General features: G+C 39.3%; 2 protein-coding genes across 2 annotated transcripts; both read left to right on the top strand.

The window, feature by feature from the left end:
• The first annotated feature begins 15,580 nt into the window (after window positions 1-15,580).
• On the top strand, window positions 15,581-17,716 carry LOC147631099 (uncharacterized). Its single transcript, XM_086809142.1, has 4 exons — window positions 15,581-15,723; window positions 16,664-16,752; window positions 16,840-17,456; window positions 17,711-17,716. The coding sequence occupies exons 1-4, from the start codon at window positions 15,581-15,583 to the stop codon at window positions 17,714-17,716; spliced, it is 855 nt and encodes a 284-aa protein (XP_086665268.1).
• A 2,320-nt stretch (window positions 17,717-20,036) lies between these two features.
• On the top strand, window positions 20,037-21,069 carry LOC147631098 (uncharacterized). The gene is made up of 4 exons (XM_086809141.1): window positions 20,037-20,087; window positions 20,168-20,510; window positions 20,599-20,807; window positions 20,892-21,069. Exons 2-4 carry the CDS (start codon window positions 20,184-20,186, stop codon window positions 21,067-21,069), a joined length of 714 nt encoding a protein of 237 aa, XP_086665267.1. The 5' UTR covers window positions 20,037-20,087; window positions 20,168-20,183.
• The last annotated feature ends 1,457 nt before the right edge of the window (window positions 21,070-22,526 follow it).

Below are 22,526 nucleotides of genomic sequence, written 5' to 3'. Positions count from 1 at the left end.
GATTGTCAGGTGTATTGCCTTTACAAAAGAAACTCCTTGGATCACTATTTTCCCGTACTATAATGGTGGCTCTCTTGGTGATACTCTTCTAAAGGTTCCCTTCAGATTCAGTGAGTTCACCAGAGCAATTTTCCGTTTGGATCGAGGATGGAGACAACCCCCGCCTGATAATATTCCTTTAAGTCATCTAGAACTTTCTAAAATAAAACAAATAGTAATAACCATGCCACATATTATGCATGCCCTGGTGGAAGGCCTAGCGGCAGCACATCTGGCAGGAATTATACATACCGACCTACATCCATTCAATGTAGTGTTGGATTTTACAAAAGAGTTGAAGCCACGCATAGGTATTATCGATTGGGGGTTACTGCTGAGAGTGCCCAAAAAACGGGTGTCTCTCAATTTTGTATTTGAAGCAGACAAGAACCTTGAGAAGGTGGCACAGGCGGTCTCCTACGCAGACAGAGAGCGAAATAAACGGCCGTGGATAGCCCCGGAGCTTTATGATCCATTTTTGGTAGATGCATACACTCCTGCATCTGATGTTTTTGCCTTGGGATATTTATTACAAACTTTATATGACTTTTGGCAGAAAGTACAAGAATTGTGGATGGATAATAGTTCCTATGATAAAGTTACCATGGATACTATTATTCATAGAGTCAAAAATTGGATGTTTCTGCCTAATCGAGATGAGCGAAAATCAATTTTGCAAGTAGTTGAATTTTTTAGATCACTAAACACTGACCCAACGAGGGCACAACGTCCTCTTGTAGAGCTATCGGTGTCATTCACCCCAATTTTGTAATGATACAGTATCAGGAGATTAAGTTTCAGGAATGGCATTTTGTTTCTCTCTTCAAAATTTGATGTGTCCATTGTTTGAAATATTATCTCATTGAGTCTTTGCAATATCTCTCTCCTCTTGTGGTGTTTAAGTTTATGTTTTCTCTTCAAAATTTGATGTGCGCGCATTGTTTGAAGTATTTTTGGAGTCAAGTGGATATTTCTCATTGAGTCTTTGCAATACATATGTGAGATCCCTGTTCCCACCACGCAACGGATTCGGGGTACTAGCAGCGGAAGTAGCACTTCTTGCGCGAGGCAGGGTCCCACACTCGGGGTCTCGTCCCCACGGATATCCGGACAAAAGACTAATCCGTCGGTTTTTCCAAAACCAGACCCGGAAAAACTTCCCTTATCCGGAAAGCACGGGCGATTCCACCAGGATAATTTTTACTCTAACGTAGTCAAAACCCTTACTGATCAAACAGATCCGACTGCATCTATAAAGATACTTGGTCAGATCAAGGAAGAAACTTGCACTTGGATCATTGGGATCAACGCTTTTTTTCCCACCAAGGAGGCACAGCCGTTGATTCCTATCCATAGAACAATTACTATCCGGGATTTACTTTATCTATCGTAATAACAGAAATTAAGTCTCGATTTACGGATCCATCAGTCCAGCCTAACCCCATCCGATCCCATGGGTTAGCCAACCGCCCAACCACTGTAGTGATGGGATCCAATTTGGAATTTGGTTAGGTTTTGTCCCGGGTACCAAGGAAAAGAGTTCCAAGGCCCCCTAGCCGGAATTTCATGCAAACATAAAACTAGCCACACCACTTACACACCCAATATGAAAATTGCCTTTTTCTTAGCATCAGCTAACTTTAAAACAATCCTTTAATGAAACCATAGTACCACTGATCACAATCTCCCAATTTATCCAGTTGATTCATAATTTCCCATCATTCCTTCATCAGAGTATCTATGGCATCATTGGCAACTAGAACGCTCACCACCTGTCCTCACAGGGGCCGTTTCAATAGTTCCTAGCCCATAATACTCAACAATATAATCACTTATCAAGATGGACTCTCGTTGAAGATCAGCAAGATCAACCAACAGATCCATATAAAAGAGCCATGGACTCATCCGTTGAGGACCAGCAAGGTCAGTCAACCAGATCCATGCCCAGTTCCAGAAAACAACTCTTACTCCTTGTTCCAATATCTTCCTCGACGCACGCGTGGGTATCCTGGGCGACCGAGAGACCGAGCACCGTATGGTCAGCACCCTCTAGGATCCTTCGCAGGTGACCTAGCGCTTCACTCATAGGCCGCTTCCTTGGTCCCTCATCCACCGTATCGGAAGCTCACCATTTTAATCGAACCGAGGCTGGTCAAGATCTCGGCCGACCTTGCTACGCGAGACGTCCTCCATTGACTCTCCGTCAGCAGTTGCAACTTTATCAGTTAGGTCTCCACGACCTTAATCACAAGATGGTCAAAATGCTTTCCCAGCATTCTTGACATAAAACAGCCATTTACAAACAGCATTTACAAACAGTTTACAAATACAATTTCTATATTAACTCTCATTTTTCCACATTATCCCTCATACAATCCACATTACTTATTCCACATTTCATTTATATGTGTACTCATCCAATCATATCATTTTCCATCTCTTCACTTCAGATTCCTTCACATCACATATCATATATTCACATCCATATCCACATCCATACATCCACATCCACATCCACATTCACATCCATACATCCACATCTACATGCTTAACTCCATTTTCACATCCTCATTTATACATCCACATCCCATATCCACGTTCATACATACACATCCATATCCACATCCATATCCGCATTCATACATACACATCCATATCCACATCCACATGCATACATTCATTATCACGTCCTCATTCATACATCCACATCCACATACATACATACATACATCCACATCCACATCCACATTCCCATTCACATCTATACATCCATATCTACATGCACATTTCATCCATACATCCACATCTATATCCTCATTCACATCCATACATCCACATTCATGCATCCACATCTACATGCTTATCTCTATTTTCATATCCTCATTTATACATCCACATCCCATATCCACATTCATACATACGCATCCATATCCACATCCACATGCATACATATATCCACATCCACATTCCCATTCACATATATACATCCATATCTACATGCACATTCACATCCATACATCCACATCTATATGCTCATTCACATCCATACATCCACATTCATGCATCCACATCTACATGCATACATCCATACATCCACATCCATATTTACATCCATGCATCCACATCTACATCCTCATTCACATCCATACATCCACATTCATACATCCATACATCCACATTCATACATCCACATCCACATCCACATTCACATCCATACATCCACATTCATACATCCACATTCATGCATCCACATCTACATGCTTATCTCTATTTTCATATCCTCATTTATATATCCACATCCCATATCCACATTCATACATACGCATCCATATCCACATCCACATGCATACATATATCCACATCCACATTCCCATTCACATATATACATCCATATCTACATGCACATTCACATCCATACATCCACATCTATATGCTCATTCACATCCATACATCCACATTCATGCATCCACATCTACATGCATACATCCATACATCCACATCCACATTTACATCCATGCATCCACATCTACATCCTCATTCACATCCATACATCCATACATCCACATTCATACATCCACATCCACATCCACATTCACATCCATACATCCACATTCATACATCCACATCCACATCCACATTCACATCCATACATCCACATCTACAAGCTTATCTCCATTTTCACATCCTCATTTATACATCCACATCCCATATCCACATTCATACATACACATCCATATCCACATCCACATGCATCTTATCATATTTTATCACTTCCCATATCTTTTATGCATACCTCTATGCATGAAATTCAATTATGCTAAAAGTAACACTTTTATAATAAATATTCAACTTTTATGCATACCTCTATGCATGAAATCCAATATGATAAAAGTAACACTTTTGATATAAAAAAATTATCCTTTATGCATACTTCTATGCATGAAAATTAAAAATGATAAAAGTAACACTTTTGATATAAAAAAATTATCCTTTATGCATGATATTAAAATTCAATTTCTCCATGATTATAATGAAATTCTTTCAATTAATCTAGGATAATAATTCCTAGAATATGGTAGGAAGTCCTCTTTTTATGCTTTGAATGAAATTATTTTATGCATAATTTTTATAAAAATTTTGCCATAGCTCCGCTGCTATGACTGATAAATCTCAATTTTTTCTAAGGGATAAAGCTTATCATTAAGAAAATAATTAAAATGATCTCTAATTGGATCATTAATCTATAATGGATTGAATCATCAATATGCATAAACTAAAAGCATAGAAAAAAAAGCCATTAATTTGGCCTCAAGCATAGCTTAATCTTGGATTAAGGAAAAGCTTTATGAAAAGCTTCATTTGGATTGAGAATGGGTCATGAGTATGACCATTTCTTGAGTGAGAGAGAGAAATTACATAAAAACCATTAGAATTTAAACATAAATAAAAATTAACTTCAATAGCATTTATTAAATTATGTAACTCTTCACTACTATTCACCAATTAACTTTAATAGCATTTAAAAAACCATACCAATTAAGCTTCTCAAGCTTGAGAGGGGTTGAGAAGAGAGAAACATTGAGAAATTATAGAAAAGATCAATATTCACTAATTACCTTACAAATTGCTTGATTCTTTGTTCACGGTAGAGGCCCCCAACCAATCAATTGGTTAAGTATGTTGATGGAGCCACTAATGGGGATTGAAAAAAGAGGGAAGCTCCAAAAACTAGTGAATTATTAAATGAATTCACAGTTCTTGGCTTAGAGTAACGATGCATAAACACTATCTATTTTTCAACAAGGGGGAGGCTTCTATTTATAGGAAAAATTGAGCTCCTAACTAAACAAACTGATTCTAGAATTTTCCAAATCAGTTTGGTCAATTTTTGACCATTTTTAGGTCAGTTAAGCTAACTTTTTGGAACTAGACTTGAATTAGGAGAGAGGAGAGATGAAATATCTCAATTTTTATGAGTTTAAAACTCATTCAAGCATGTGAAATATGCACCTCCTTTAAAGAACTCCCCTTCCTTACATATGTGTCATAATGGAATCATTTTAATATTGCTCATAGTTTTTTTACTAATAAACCTTGTACATTTTCAACTCTTCATCTTATGTGAAATATGCACCTCCTTTAAAGAACTCCCCTTCCTTACATATGTGTCATAATGGAATCATTTTAATATTGCTCATAGTTTTTTTACTAATAAACCTTGTACATTTTCAACTCTTCATCTTATGTGAAATATGCACCTCCTTTAAAGAACTCCCCTTCCTTACATATGTGTCATAATGGAATCATTTTAATATTGCTCATAGTTTTTTACTAATAAACCTTGTACATTTTCAACTCTTCACCTCATGTGAGCATTTACTCATTTTTGGGTATTTTCTTTTTTACAAGTTGGATTTATCTCCTCCCTACACAAGGATTGATGCTATTGGTCCATAGGAACCTTAATTGGACCATAGTCTAAAGATTTCTGAAAATCTAGACCCTTAGGCTAAGGTTCTTTATACCTATTTTCAATTAATTCTAATTGCACATTGGAAAATTCTTTTTGAATTTCTGTTTCAGGGGAACTCATCTGAATTAGAAGAGATATTTTTCTATCCAAAAATATTCAAAATCTGAATATTCTCTCTCTAGAATATTTTTCTCTCTCTAGGCTAAAACAGATAGAAACAAGGTCTTTATATTTCTGAAGAGGGATTGATTACAGGAAAAGATACTAGACATCAAAAAGGGGGTGGGGGAGGAATCTTACAACATATCTCCTCTCGTGGTGTTTAACTTTAAGTTTTTGAGAGTAATAGTCAATTTATCTTACGTTGATCTTTACAGTTCATTAAAATCCTAAAGTCATTTATGTTCATGCAGATATGGCAGAGGCGCAAGCAAACGAGCATCAAGAGTTAGCCAAGAAGGCATATGAGCGAATGAAGGCCCTTGCACATGGCCTGACAGCCCGTGAAGCTACAAGAACAGCATGCAGGTTGTCGAAATGGACAAATCCAACTTATGCCCAATGGAAAGACATAAACAAACGCGTAACCACAGAGATGATAAAGGAAATATGGCCATGTCCAGATGGCAAGATTAAGAAGGGAAGATGGAAGATTTCACGTTGCACTCACAATGATATCAAAACTAATGCCGAGCGCATTTTCTTGGAGGTGTATGGTCGTCCTCTCCATAACGCCGACGCTCCACTCTATTTTGCTAAGATGCTATATGCTCAATTTATCCTAGAAACTCCAGTGGACTTCACCTCTAGAGAGGCCACTGTCAACACCCACGACATATGTGAAGAGACAGTGACATTCACAAGGGAAGAACTTGCTCTCATGGTGGAGGGCACTGGATTGGAGTTAAACAAGGTCAAAGAAAGCTTAGGGGCACAGCTAGCAGAGAAGGAGAAAGAAGCTGAGCGATTAACTCAAGCGTCAACTCCTCCCCTGGCCAATATAGGGATTCAAGAGCAGCTCACAAAGATCAGCCAAGATGTGCAGAGCATCTCTTCACGTATTGCTCCTGTGCGCCAAGGAAACCACATCTCTCATTTTTTGATACATCCTAATCTTGTGGGAGTTTCTGCTGAGGCTACTAGTTCCTCCATCCCCCAATGTCCTGTATGTTACAAAGTATTCGATGGGTGGAGCGACCAGTATATACTACCCTGTGGACACTACTACCACTTAATATGTTTAGTGAGGCAAATGCAAAATACTTCCACATGTGCATTGTGCAGTGTCCCAATAAATCAAGGTATTTATACAGTGTTCGGCATGGCTAGCGAATATAAACCACCAGGACCTTTAGATGCAACTCCTAGTGCAATTCTTAATTTGTTTCAAGATGAAAGCTAAGAAAGACAAATCCTACTTTTGTATTGATAATTTCTCCAAATACGATCATTTGTACAAGTACTTTTTATGAAATTAATGAAATGACTTCTTCCTCTATGTCAGTATCTTGCTCCAAAATTCTTTCACCGTTTACTCTCTCGTCTGCTAAATTAAGCTCATCTAAGTTAATGTCTAAATTGTCTTCTATCTCAAGGGTGGTGCACAACGTGCGTCCAACATCAAAGTTCTCGTCTACTACATCATCATAATTGTACATCCATCTGGGCATATCTTCTTTATACTCTTCGCTTTCAATGTCTCGCAAGATCTTTTCATTGCAATACATGTAAACAAGTTTATCTGCTCGATCTACAAGAAGTCGATTGCAAATAGTACTGTGAATATATTTGTACATGCTCTAGTTTCTTTCTGAGCCTGAGTTTGAAGAGCACTGACTTAGAACCTTCATCGCAAGGTTGCGCAATAAAGCATAATGCTCACCACCATTCATCATCCACCACTTCCATGCAGGTTGCTCTTTAGCCATTTGTTGAATAAGGGAGTTGGAAAGTAAATCCTCTTTCAATCGAAATGAGGTCATCTCCTTTATGCACTTTACACGATCATCATCATTATTATAGAAAGTGTTTACCACTTTATAAAAATCTTGCACCACCTCAACGTTGGACATCAAATCCATATTCCAATATTCAGGATCTAACATGTAAGCAGCACTGTGTAGTGGTGAATGAGCTCCAATCCATCTAGCATGAAAGTACTTCAATAGAACTTTTCTTTGTCTACTGGAGAATGGTACACGCCATTGCTTTTCCACCACTGAATGCTCTAATTTCTCAGGACACTCCAAACTCCGCTGGACAGTCCACCATTGCATCCATGCTTTTTCGAGATTAGGCGCTCTTTGATCAAGACTTCGTACGGCATACATAACAGGCATCATTACATGGTATGCATCCATCACACTGTTCCACCAACTTCTTCTCGTAAGCGCTGTCTTCAAGACTTTGATTTTCTCTTTCACTTTTTCAAGTTGAGTGTTCTCCCAGTCATGAAATGCCATGCATGTAAATGTTTTGCAAACTGCATCTTTATTTCTAAGAAGAGACTCAAAAGTGTAAAAGTGAGTGCAAAACCTAGTCTCCGCTGGAAGCTTTAACATAACTGACATGCGAGGTCGAAAAATATCTAACACTCTCTGTCTCTTGAGCATGAATCTCACAAGCTGGCGAGCAGTGTCGACGATTGAGGCAAACCATTTGGTATCATCAGATTTATACCAATATTTTAATACAAGATTCAAACTATGAGTGTTACAGCCTATCGGAAAAATATGTGGATATTGTCGCTGTAGGATTTTGGATGCATTTTTGCAATTTTTTGCATTGTCCATGACGACTTGGACTACATTTTTGGCACCCACTTCCTCTATCACAGAGCTAATGACTTGAGCAATGTAAGCCCCAGTTTTGATTGAACCAGCTGAATTCACGGCACGGATGAAAGTCTCACCTCTAGGTGAAATAACCATTACATTAATTAATGGTTTTCTTTGCACATTAGACCATCCATCACTTACTATACTACATCCAGAAAGCTCTATATTGCTAAGAATTATTCTTTGTACACGTTCTTTTACTTGCGCATAACATTTCTCTAATAGATCATTTCACATAGCATGGTATGTAGGCGGTGAAAACCCTGGTCCAAACTCACCAATTTTCTTCCATGCTCTCTTCCAATGCTCACTGTCCACCATCATCATAGCACTCCCAGAAAAGTAAATCGCTTAAGCAAGGGCGAGTTGTGCATCATCGAGTCGACCTTGACGTAGGCTTTCTTGCAATGAAGTTTGACGCATGGGTATATTTCCTACGTCAAAGTTTCGCTTGCAGGAAGATGCACTGGGTAGATTACTTTCTGGTTGCACATTGCCGTTCGGGGTACAGGTAGGCGATGTAGTGGGAGTTTGATGATTAGAACAACAGTGTTCTTGCTGCCTTGATACATTAACGGTAGGAGTGTCATGTTTTCTTGAATCTTTCTTTTGAATTTCTTCTCTTATGCGTTTGGCCACTATAGGTGCAGAGGGGTGGGTACATGACTTTTTCTTCGGTCCGCCTAAAAAGTGTTCTCTTAGTCGAGGCGCCCCACCTAATTTTACTGCATGGCATAGCTTACACTCCCAATCTATGAATCGATCACCAATGTTAATTGCATATTGCCACTCTATCCCAGGTGCCTTTTTTTTCCTGCTATTTGAAATTTGGACTCTATTGGAGGTATCACTGGATCCAACATTGTCCTCCATCTCAACAAATAACCTATTCAACCAAGCATATAACAATGAATACACAAATGAAAAAACAACAAATCACTCACGTATTACAAAACATACATTAGCAGACAAAGTACTTCGAAAGGGGTTTGATTTTTTTGCGAGCTTTATTTGGCGAGCTTTTTGGAGATAAGATAGTTTTATGTGAGCTTGTAAGAAAAATGATACATTTTGGTGAGCTTTCATATAGTAAGTATTTATGAAAGAGAAATAAATACATTCACATACATACATACATATATACATGTATATTCTCAAACACACCTACCTACCTACCTGCCTGCCTGCCTACCTACCTACCTACCTTCCTGCCTGCCTACCTGCCTGCCTACCTACCTACCTAAATACATTCACATACATACATACATATATACATGTATATTCTCAAACACACCTACCTTCCTACCTACCTACCTACCTGCCTACCTACCTACCTACCTACCTACCTACCTACCTGCCTCCCTACCTACCTTCCTACATATATACATACATACATGCATGCATACATACATACCTACCTACATACCTACCTTCCTACATATAAACACACATTTTATGTCCAAGAAACTTAAATATAGGCACAAAAATACCTATCTATGTACCTTTCTTCCAATGTTTATTTCAACACAAGTAAAAACAAGTATACCCGGCTCATGTTTTCTTACAAAAAGATTGAGTTCACATTTCCTTACAAGAAGATATCTGGTTGGTATAACTCCTTTACCATAGCGTCGCAAGCTTAAGTAGGCACAAACATGAGAGGCTTGATTAAAGCTTAAGTATAGGCACAAACAGGCTTGATTAAAGCTTAAGTATAAGCACAAACATCCTTGCTTCGAGGACGTGATAGTATATTGTCCACTTCCTCTGGTGATAGTGTCGGTTGATGCATTACCATATCCTCATTCTTATGTAATCCCAAAACTCACAAGAAGACAAAATAGATATGCTTACATGCAACGTAAGACTTTCCTCTAGATTCTCTTTGCATGAAATCAGGACATGTACACCAAGGTTGTACCTTGATGTGTATAAAATAGTCCTCTCCACTCTCACATACCAAATGAAAAATAGAGTAGGGGGATGGCTGCATTGCACTCTCATTAAGGACTGTCGCTGTCATGGCCTCGGCACTACCAATCCTCTTTTCTGCTTCTTTGGAAATCCAATGCCTCCACTTGGTTGATCTCTTTGTATTCTGTGTAGCATCATGTGGCCTCTTGTCACTTTCTTTGTTGCCCGCTGCTTCTTGTGTGGACGTTTCTCCCACCCCCGACACAAAAGGTTCTTCATGAGTAACATCTAACTTGAACCCTGCCTTTACTAATTTATCTACCTCTTGGCTGGTTATGTTGGTCCCAACATCCACTTTCCACATATCTGGGTATGATGGCTTGTATATTATGTTTGGATCTACATGCCATGTGTGTGAAACATCTGAAGGACAAAACCACATCATTTGAGCCTTTGGCCCTCCCGGACCAGGATGTCGTCGCTCTGAGTAGAAGCTAGGGGCAACAACTCCAATAGAGCTTCCCTGTATGAATGAGTTGCACTTAAGTCTTCCATCAATACCTCCCAAACATTTGACTTTTGAGTTCAATGGAGTTCGTCTAATGGCCCACATTGTGCGTCCAACAGCCTCTTCCTTTACATGCATTTGTCCTCCGCTCATTGTGCCATAATGTTGTTTAGGCTCTTTATGTCCGACATCTTTGTTTCCTCCAGTCATTGGACTTTTTGGTCCTCCCCTTGAAGCGGGACTTGCTGCACTGTTTGTTCTAGATCTATCTCCAAAACTTACTCTTCTTGCTGTTCCCCGATTTTGACGATGTCTGCTCTGCATGACATAACCTGGACGATGTGAGCATTGGTCTACTTCCGTTGTCCTCACCCTCTTCCGTTGAATAGTCTCCTTATCCCCATGTAGAGGCCTTGATTCCTCATACATAGGAGTATTAGCTACTGTTTCATGGACCATGCGAGCCACTTGTGGTGGTGTCAGTCTTGACCTTGCTGCTACCCTGTCCAGCAACTTGCTCAAGCTTGGTCCCTCACCTTTGTGCTTCCCCATCTGATATGCATATTGCTTTGCACTTTGTAGTAAAGCGTTTGCCATATCTGAAATGCACGCATCATACAAGCTAACCTTTTCCTTGTATCCTTCACCAGCAAGCCAACTCCCATGTACACTTTCAGATAAGTTTGTTCGAGGGGTTTGTGCTAAATCCACCGAGCTTAAGACCACCTGCACACAAGAGGTTTCATACAAGAATTCATAAAATTGACTCCAATGCAAATGCATCCATACAACATATCAGTTCTCCATAAAATTTCTCACCCTTGACATGAGGTTGCCCCAATGTGCTATTCGTACTTCCCACCAACTCATCCACGTATCCATCACTGATAGTTTTCCCTCATGAACATGTCCATTTCTCCACCACTCATGAATCTCTTTACTTTTTAAGAAAGCTGACTCCTTATTGGTTGCCAATCTCCATTCTTCACACAAGTCAATATGGTGTTGTCGACTTTCTGCCTTCACGCATTGTTTAGCATGCTTCATCAAACTTTGTTTCCAATGGAATAAGCACGTTCGCTCCCTGTCCTCCATAATGTTGTGCGGACCCCCATTGAAAACGGTCCTAACTGCACACCAATTAGACCCTGCTTCATCAGCCATAAACCCATAGAAGTGTGCGGGTGCATAACCGCATTGCTCCATTGTGCTATTCAGCATTTCCCAAAATAGTACTTGGCTTTTTGTATCCTCCTCCTTCATTTCGCATGTGGCAATTGTCAACAGCTCTTGAACACTATAAGATTTTGGAGATAATTTTTTCAGTCAGCTATCATTCAAGGTTAATGAAAGAAATGAAAAAATTGGAGTACGTAGTCTCACCTTGGATCGTAAACATGACAAGCCATTGTTGACCAACCAAAAACTCGATGAGTGTGATCAAACAAAACCCAAGATTTTGACAAGTCACCTCCACTGTCACACCGCATGCGATTCACCAAGTCCACGCCTGATGCTGGTCCTCGCAAAGACATCTTAAAGACATAACATTTGTCATCAGGGCCACCTTGTCCTGGGAAACGGCTACCTTGTATAAATGAATAGCGAGATCTTCTCTGTATACGAAGGATGCTATCAAAGCCCTCTCCTGCTGGCATCAATTTTCTTTTCTCCTGGGATACAATGCGTCTAAACCTAAAAAATATAATTTCACAATAAAGAGAGGACCGAATGTAGAAAAATACTTCCAAATATAATTAAGGTATAGAGTGAATACTCACCTCTGGTTTTCCACAAGAGGACTCAACTCCTCCAAAAAATTGCAGAGCTCATGATCCCCAATACTTGTAGGTAGCTCATCATTTTGATTCATCATGGAGGAAAATAGCATATCCTTCACAATATCCATCTGTATTTTTCGAGGACCAGCACTTCTCTGGGTTTTTAGCACTTGAGAAACAAACATTTTCACGCGCTCCAACATTGACCTTGAAGTTCCTGGCTGAACTGGATGTTCATGCAGCCCAGTGTGGAGCATCATTCTTGTAATAGTTGTGTCACGAGGCATTACGTAATACACAATACATCTACACACTTGCACACAATGTGCAGTTTTGCGACAAAAGTGACAAACTATTTTAGATTTCTCATCCTCTGTCAAAAGTCCAATTGCAATCTTTTTTGTCAGATGTCCATGAAAGAAGGTGTTGTTATACCTTTTATTGTTCAAGTAAAAAGGACAGCTGAGTCTATGGCACTCCAAAGTACCAACACAATAGCTAATACGCACGGTACAACTTACAGACATGTTTGATGTTACTGGACGTGTCCATAGGTGACCATCATATTTTTGCTCCATTCCATCCATATTTCCTATTTTGCCATATGTTGGTGGAAACTCTAGGATGGAATCACCATCATAATGTCTTGGCACCTCCTGGACTTGGATGACTCGAGTAACTTTTTCCAACAATGAACGCAGAAGAGAAGGTTGCTCCTTCTTACGAAGAACCGAAAGTATACTCTCTGAAGCAATACATTCATCTTCAGAGATCTTGTGCTTTGAACCTTTTGGATTGCTTGTGCCTTCACCTGGTTGCAAAATAGTTGCTGAGCCATTCAAGTCACTCTCAGAGGAGGAGCTCGAGATATGAACATGGGTGTTTTGTATCCCTAATTCTTTATCCACTGAACTCTCCAAATGTCGGACATCTTGGGCAATGTCGTCAGCACTAGAATCAAGACTATCAGCAGCGCAAAGAGGACTACATTGTAGCATATATGTTTTACTTCGAGAAATATCTATGAGATAGTTTTTATTGCCCTCCATATCATAATGAGCGATGTTTTCCTGTAGGCTTCCATCGGTCCTAGTAGCTTTCACTCCAAAAAGGGTGTGTGAAGAAGGCAAAAACCCTTGTAGATATCCGTGTGACTGACAAGCGTGGTCTGGTGGAGAAGTATTAAAGTTTGAGATTTTTTGCTACAGCCATCAAGCTCCCACTCAAAGGTAACAGTGTGCTCCATGGGGAAGGCAATATGAAGATGCAGAAAGGACAGGAGAGACGAAAATGTGAAACAGAAAGGACAGGAGAGACGAAAATGTGGAATGAAAATATAAAAACGAAGGAGCAGGTGGAGCAATCACGATTGAGAATGGAGGAGGTTGAAATGATAAAACAAGGTGGAGCAATCACAGTTGAGAATGTAGGTGGTTGAAATGATAAAACAAGGTGGAGCAATCACGATTGAGAATGACCACGATAAAATTTTTTAATAAAAAATATACAAATGTATATGTATCTACAAATATATAAAAAAATACACAAATATAAACATTTATTGATTCTAAGTGTTATTTTAATAACAGGCTTATCTCTTTGTAAACACACACACACATGTTTATATTTATATTATTATATTGTATATATTCTAGGCTAAGAACCCCGGATGGGGATATATGTAAATACACATACACACACGTTTACATTTATATTAATATATTGTATATATTCTAGGCTAAGAATCCCCCGACGAGGATATATGTATTTTAGTGTGTGTGTGTATTTACAAAGAGACTAGTCTTTTACTTATTTTAGGATATACAAATATATTAGATTATATATCTAGTAGGCTACACACACACCACACACATTTATTAACATCAATATATATATACATATTTAAATAGCCTAAACTATAAAATGTACGTGTGTACAATAAAACACATAGAGCCTAATACATTTTTAGACATTTATTAACATCAATATATATATACATATTTAAATAGCCTAAACTATAAAATGTACGTGTGTACAATAAAACACATAGAGCTTAATACATTTTGACATACATATATGTGTGTGTATATGTATCTATTTTTAGGCTAAGTATGTTTTAGGCCACACACACATATGTGGTGCTTAGTTTAAAGGGTACACGAAGAAATTTAGGGTACATGAAGGATTCTTTCAAAACTCAGCAACCACGCAGACGAATGCGCCGGCAGAAGCAGACAGAAGAGGTAGCGGCTTTGTTTTTTTCTTTGTTCTCGATTTTTCTATGTTTTTCTTTTCTCTGCGCCGGCAGCGGCTTCGTTGGAGGTTTAGGGTGTAGCTTTCGTAACCACCGGCCATGGCCTCCTCTCTAGCTAGTCCACTCCCCCGGCAGAGCCTGGGGATGGTCTGCGCTAGCGCAGACCATCCCCAGGCTCTGCCGGGGGAGTGGACTTGCTGGAGTAGAGTCCTGCATCTCTCTCATTTGAGTGCATGCATCTGCTTCATATCTCAGGCTCGCTTGTTCACAGCAAAGCCGCCTTCTTGTCGGGGGAGGAAGCATGATGCTTCCTCATGTGATGGTCTCCTCTTGCATGGCTGCTACTTGGAAGTGGTAGTGACTTGGTATGAAGAAGGAGGAGGCCGTAGGATTTTTAAGCAAGAGAAGTGTCGAGATTCGATAGGTAAGATCTATGTTTCCCTACCTTTTCACTTGGTAAAGGAAATCATGGATTCTTACCAAGCCAAGGTCCTTATTGGCTTGTGTCACAATCCTAGGCTACTAGCAGACATCCTCCATGGGTGGATCAAAAATAATTGGCTCTCAAGAGGACTAGATATTGACCAAATATAGTACCTTCCCAACAATATAGTACCTTCTCAACAACTATTTTAGCTTCATGTTCAGAGATGAGGGTATGGCAGGCCTCTACTCCAGCAAGTCCACTCCCCCGGCAGAGCCTGGGGATGGTCTGCGCTAGCGCAGACCATCCCCAGGCTCTGCCGGGGGAGTGGACTTGCTGGAAGAGAGGCCATGGAGGTGGAGCCGGTGGCGTTTAAAGAGGTGGAGCCGGTGGCGTTTGAAGAGGTGGAGCCGATGGCGTTCAACTTTCCAAATTTGCTATCGCTGCCGTCTCATTGCCAAGTGAAGCCATCATTGAACAATGCATGCTTGAAGTGATAAGCATGTTCATGGGTGAGCATAAGGAATTTGAAGATCTACGTTTACAAAATCTACATGTTCATGGCTACTTTCCTCGAAGGTTTCAATGAAGTAAAGAGCTCATGGGGGTGGCATATCTATCTTCAAAATGAATTTCGGAGATTAGCAATTGATTTTGCCATCGACCTGACTTAGGAAAATCTATGACTACTATAAGCATCTCTCCATACCTTCCACCCCATCATCAAAGGACATTCAAGGAGTGTTTCATGGTCGAATTTTTCCAGTGCAGCATGTCAATTTTTTTTAGTAAATCCTCCACTTCAACATGAGGCCATCCAAAACTTCTTGCACTCACACTGCTCGTCGTGTATAGTAACGCTTCCGAGTGAGAAATCTAGACAATTGTAATCTCCACCCACCCTAGCTTAGATATTTCATGTTGTATATGGCCAAAGGCCCATTTTTGTAATGAAAGTCGGCCATGCAAGTCTTGTATATGTAAAGAGGACACGTGTGGGTGGATAAACAAAGCCCAGTTGTATATAACTGACTTATGAGGGTGTCTAAGGTCACTTCTCATAATACAATCTGCTATTGAGCTCAAGCTTTGGAGATCCTTCCTTCTTGATTGTCTAGTTCTCTTCTTAATTCTTGCATGATTCTATGTTTATGTTTATCTTTGTCTATGGAATCTTGTTGAGTTACTTTCTTGCATATGTGAGTGCTCTTGTTGTATTAAGCTAGGAAGCTCAGATTTATTGGTTTCTCCTCAAATGTGCACTCTAACCAGAAGAGCCCATTGCAACTCTAGCTCTTCAATATAATCCGTGGCTTCACTTCATGTCTATGCTATTCTCTCTCTCCCCACACACACACACACTAGTAGGAGATGTTTGTGTGTGAGGTTGATGTTTTCCTATATACATGAAGTAGGGTTTATGTGTGATTCAGCTCAAACTTTTTGCTACTCATATTCAGGGCAAAAGAAAGGAAGATGGCTCCAAGAAAAGCAGGAAAACAACAGGCAAAGACTAAGAAAGGTATATGATGTGAATAGCGAAGATTCTATTGAGATTATGTTTTATTGTTTTAGATATGCTTACTTGGGCTTGGTGTGTTTCTTACAGACAACAGGGGATACTCACTAAGATCTGGGCGTGTTTGTTTGACTCTTAGCGAGGAAGCTCAATCACGGACACCTTTGTCCTCACATGTATCTCCTGTTAGAGAGGAAACAGAAGCGCATAATTCTCTTGGTCATGAGGAAGAAGTGCTTGTGTTGGAGAACGAAATGAGCTCACCTCCTCCAACTCACACGGAGATTCCTGAATCTAGTACTGGTCAAGGGGAGACCCATAGAAGGCTTCTTGGAAAATCTATTGAATTGGGATTGCTTGGTGATGTATTCACTAAGTTTTTTGTGCAACGCAATTCCTCTACCCCATTGGTCCCTTTATGCAGGCTGATTCCAAATGAATCCATCCGTACAGTTTCTACCCAGCTTGAGGTGTTTCGTGATTCTTTTGACTGCCATGGTTATGTCGAAGCATCTCCTCCTTTTTTAGTTTCACTTACACGTCCAGGAAGCTCTATGTATTTCGCGGTCACACAAATAGACTTGCAAGAATGGGGACCAAACTGGGTGGTACAACATGATAGATTTGAGGATGAAATCAGAGGAACTGAGTGGGAGGATCTCAGTGGTAAGAAGTTTCTTGTATGGGATGGTAATCATCGTGTGAAGGCATGGATGTCTCGAGTGCGCGAAGGTATGTTCTTTTGAATGTCATAGAGTGATTTTATGCAACATTAAAAGTAATATATTGTAATATCTTTATTTTGCTTTCTCTAGCTTGGTCTCATAGCCCCTCACGCCATGTCCAGGTCAAATGTCAATTTTTGGTTGTGGACAAGAAGCAAGAAGGAGAATTGCTATTGGCTTTGCAATCTCAAAATGAGTAAGTGATCTCTCTCTACTTAATTATGGACATTGTGAAGTCATAGTTAAGTTCTTAGCTCATTGTGACTCTTTACAACACAGATTGGTGCGCACTAGTGTGACACCCACATTGTCACATGAGATCTTCATGTTTCAACGATTTGGAATGGCGGACAAATCATCCATATTGGACTACCTAGGTGAAGACGTAAGGAGGTGGGCTTTAATGGAGCTTAGTTTGGAGCGACGAAGTGGAGAGCAATGGTACAATGCTCCAGCTACAATCTTGGCACAGCTTGTGTGGAAGGTAGTGTTTGCATTTCCCAATATCATTAATAAACGGATTATCAATGTTTTTTAATCGTGTGAGTGATAATGAGTCCTTTTCGTTATACGTAGATACCGTTTGAAAATGCGGTGAAGAAAGCTATATCATGCATTGATAGACATGCCATGGGGTTGCAAGAATATGAGACAAAATGTGAGAAAGCCAGACGTGGTGTAGAGCAAACATTTCGAGATAGAGCGTACAAGATGCTCATAATTGCAAACCCATCCAATGGTGATGCATTCTTTCAACTCGTATATAACTATGATTGGTCCAAGAAGGGATTGGTTGCTCTGACCAAAGAAAAGCTCTACACAGTCGCCATATCTCGGATTTCAACTCAAAGGTATGTCACATGTCAATAAACCTCCCTTAACATAAACTAACCTTAATATCTAATCTCTTATGGGTTTGGTATGATGCTGAAATAGGAAGACGGAATTGCTTCAAATGCTTATGACTGGGAGGGCAAAGGACAAGGTAATTTCAGAGATGTTTGGGGATAACAAAAAGACGTTGCTGCATATGAAGAAAGAGTTGTATTGGGAAGAGCTAATAGGGGAGGCAGACTCTATTTTGGAGGGTTTATTGGTATATGATGATGTTATCTACATCCCACCATTTATGCAATGGGTGCAAGAGGAGCGATTGAAACACATACCATGGGCCTTCCATGAGGTGTGGGCAAAGATTGGAAAAGTAAAGGAAGGCCAAAAGCAACCTGAGGTGGAGAATGCCGCAAAGAGGGTTGTCTATAGGTATATATCTTCCAATGCCATTACATTTTTGTAGAAAATACATATACGCTTTTAAAAAAATATTTTAGTACTGTTTGTTTTATTTTGGACATGTAGGTGGGTGCAGCTACTCATTGGCCAAGGTCTAATGGACGAAGAGATGGAAGCAATCAAAGAATGGGTAGATCCAAATTCCTCGGAGACAATGTATCCGAAGGAATGGGTTGAGAGAGGGGTTTCTGATTGGGAATTTAAGAGATGTCCTTGGTGGTTGGACTATCCTCTAAATCATGTGCCTCCAAGTGAGGAGCTCCTAGAAAAAGGTACTTTTTTGCTTTCTACTAAATTATATGCATGTAAATGTAAATGTATATGTTTATGTAAACCTTCCTACCTATACATATGTAAACTATCCATATGCATATACATATTAGATACATATACATACAGATATATACATATACAAATACATATGTATATACATATGTATATATACATATGCATACATAAATACATACCTACATACATACACTAAATTCCTACATACATACAAAGTTCATGTTACATTTAAGAATTGGCATGTTAGATTTTAAAGAAACATTGTTAAGTTTTGATATATACATACCTACATACATATACATATAAATAGATACATATACCTACATACATATACATACACATACATATACATAGACACATGCCTACATACATATACATAGATACATACCTACATACATATACATATACATATGCATATACACATACACATACATGTACATATACATATACATAGATACATATACATCTACATACATATACATATACAAAAAGGTATGGGGATTTTTACCTTTTTACTAATTATCTTGATCTATTTCTTGAAGAATTTAAGAATTGCCAATCTGAGCTTGAAAGAGAGCCCCCAACTCAAGAAGACTCTAGAATACCTTCCCCACAGCCAACAATCTTGACTCAGTCTCCAGTAGTTGGATCCTCGCGCGTGGCCCCAACACCATCCACACCACTATCACGAGTGCCACAATCACACCAAGAGCATACATCTACATCATCTCAAGTGCAACGTGAGAGGCGAACAAAGAGACGTCTTGACATTATGCGTGATGTTCAAGCGGGAGACCCCACAAATGAAAATCAAGAGAGAGACCCTCCAGAGCATCTTCAAGAGGGGGAGGTGTCAGGACAACGTGACATCATGGACATGACTAGTAAGAGTACTTTCCATTGTAAATTTATTTTGAGAAGTGTGTGCTTTCGAAATGCATCTCATTTTTTGTCTTGTTTACTTGCAGGTGAGAGATGTTTTTCACACATATTGCTGGTAGACATCCACACTCTTTCGGAGGGCTCAGATAGGTAAAAAGAATAATTTCACCATATAATTAGTTTTCCAAGTTGTACTTACCAAAACCAAACATCATAAATCTTTTATGTAGTGTGGAAGAATTCTTGATGAAGATTCCCAAGGCTCTATCTCATAGAGGTGCTCCCTCAGATACAGTGGCTCGCCTCGTATGGGCTGACTTTCCTACAGGTTTACAAGTTGTTGATGTAGATACAGATGGGTGTCCCTCATGGAATCAAGTTTCTTCATCATTGATACGTGCCACACTCAGTTTTGTTGGTTTGTTTGTGGCTGATGAGGGTTGGTTTGTGTGTTTGAGTCTAATGGATCAACTTCCTAAAATATATTCCATGGGAAAGAAAGTTGGATTGGTCATGCATCGAACAATGTCTGTTCATGTGGAATCAAGTTATTTGTATGACAATGGAGAACGGGTAAGTCATAATCTCTAAAATATTTCCCTTTGTGTATACATGTTATGTGGTATGGATATCCAAACATAATGTTTTCTCGTTATGGTAGGTGGATACATTGGCGCTTAGTATGTTCTATCGAGTAAATTGCCATGTCCCTATTATTGATCGTGAGGCTGGGCAAAATGTTTCAAAGAAGTTATTCAACGCTCAACGAAATTTCATTTTTGAGAAGAATAAGAAGCATCCATTCCAACGCACAATGGTCTTGGAGCGCTACATTCGAGGTGGTGCAGAAAGATCTCCTATGTTCTTTAGGTGAGACAATTTTCATTCTGGTCATTTTCATAGCTACTTTTTCAAAATACTTAGATGCACGTTTATGATTGTATTTCATTGTAGGTGGCTAGTGGAGACCTTCTCAAGTGAAGGAGATAGTGTCTTGGACGTTTTTGCGGGATGTGGAGGCTTGGGACGTGCATGCCAAGAGTTAAAAAGGCACTATATGGGGATAGAGAATGACATGGAGGTAGCCAAAGCATGTCTGGGAGATTTCTCATTAGGTCAGGATGACATGTAGAAGAATGCTATAATTTGTGGATCAAAAGACTTTGTATTCGAGATTGTCATGGTTTGGAAGTTTAAAGATCGATATATACATTTTTGATCTTTAAAAGATTGTGTTTTATATTTAAGTAAGTAAGAAAGTATGTATGTATGGAATGTATGTATATATGTTAGTGCTGCGTAGGTGGCCCTTGTATATATGTATATGTATGAGGTGTATGAATTTAGGTAGATATATGTATATATATAATTATATCAATAAGTATGATGTGGATCAAAGACTTTGTAATCGAGATTTTCATGGTTTGGAACTTTACAGATCGATATATATATTTTTTATCTTTAAAGGATTGTTTTTTTTCCTTTAAGTAAGAAAGTATGTATGTATGTATGTATGTATGTATGTATGTATGTATATTAGTATGTATGTAGGTAGCTCTTGCATGTATGTATGTATATGTATATTTTGTATGTGTATATGTATGAGGTGCATGAATTTAGTTACATATATGAATATATGTAACTATATCAATAAGTATGATGTGGATCAAAAGATTGAAATTTATATTGTTGATCTTTCAAAGCTTGTTATTTATATGTAAGTAAGTTCTTGGTCCTTTACAAAGCTCATAGTAAGTTCATGGTCCTTTGCAAAGCTCGGACTCCTTGTTCATTGCTCCAAAAAGCTCGGCAAAAAAAGCTCGCAAAAAAAATCCCCCCTTCGAAACTATCTTGACAAATACAAAAGATCATCACATAACACAAAACTACTTCAAACTATCTTGCAAAGTCTTACTACAAAACTACTTCGAAACTATCATGCACATTGCACCCCCAATGAAGGATGCCTTTTGTACCCAATTAAGGATACTTTACACAATCAAAGATCTATGCTTGCCCAATACTCTAGTATAGGACAATAGACCTTCTCTAACATTCACAAAGAAAATCAAAGATCTATGCTTGCCTAATACTCTAGTATAGGACAATAGACCCTTGTCTACTCTAAACTATATCAAGTATCAAGAACCAATACAAGTCCCTAAGCAGGACTCTTGGCTCCATCAAACCATTCATAAAGCAGAATGAGGTAGATTACGTACGTGGCTCAAATGCAAAGCTGAATGACTCCAAATTTATCCCTAAATCTTCGCAAGTATTAGCTACGAACCACACCCTGCCCCTAGTTCAAAGAACTAAGGGGACGAGTGGCTCAATAGCCTTAGGAGTGCCTACAAGGAAAGACAACAGCCCCTGAGATAAGGACGTTCTTCCCAAGAGGACACTTCTAGCAACTCGAGAGCTCTACAAGTACTTTGAGGAGAGATATCACGCCGGGCAGTATTTATATACAGAATAGTACCCCGCCGGTGTTCCTTCTTTTTCCCGACGGGCCCGCCGGGATAATTAGTTTTCCCGGCGGGTCCGTCGGGAAAACCAAAAGCTCGGAGGTGTTACGGGACTAGTGGG

This window comes from Cibotium barometz, chromosome 15 (genome assembly GCF_041138505.1).
Source record: "Cibotium barometz isolate CiBa-2024 chromosome 15, ASM4113850v1, whole genome shotgun sequence".
NCBI lineage: Eukaryota > Viridiplantae > Streptophyta > Polypodiopsida > Cyatheales > Cibotiaceae > Cibotium > Cibotium barometz.
This window is presented reverse-complemented; position numbering and strand designations above follow the sequence as displayed.

Bases quoted from the DNA above. Each gene is read 5' to 3' on its own strand.
- LOC147631099 (XM_086809142.1), top strand. From the start codon at position 15,581: ATGGAGGTGGAGCCGGTGGCGTTTAAAGAGGTGGAGCCGGTGGCGTTT. The intron at 15,724-16,663 runs GTGATAAGCATG...TGTGTGATTCAG, and splicing joins TTGAACAATGCATGCTTGAA to CTCAAACTTTTTGCTACTCA. The intron at 16,753-16,839 runs GTATATGATGTG...TGTTTCTTACAG, and splicing joins ACAGGCAAAGACTAAGAAAG to ACAACAGGGGATACTCACTA.
- LOC147631098 (XM_086809141.1), top strand. From the start codon at position 20,184: ATGAAGATTCCCAAGGCTCTATCTCATAGAGGTGCTCCCTCAGATACA. The intron at 20,511-20,598 runs GTAAGTCATAAT...TCGTTATGGTAG, and splicing joins TGTATGACAATGGAGAACGG to GTGGATACATTGGCGCTTAG. The intron at 20,808-20,891 runs GTGAGACAATTT...ATTTCATTGTAG, and splicing joins AGATCTCCTATGTTCTTTAG to GTGGCTAGTGGAGACCTTCT.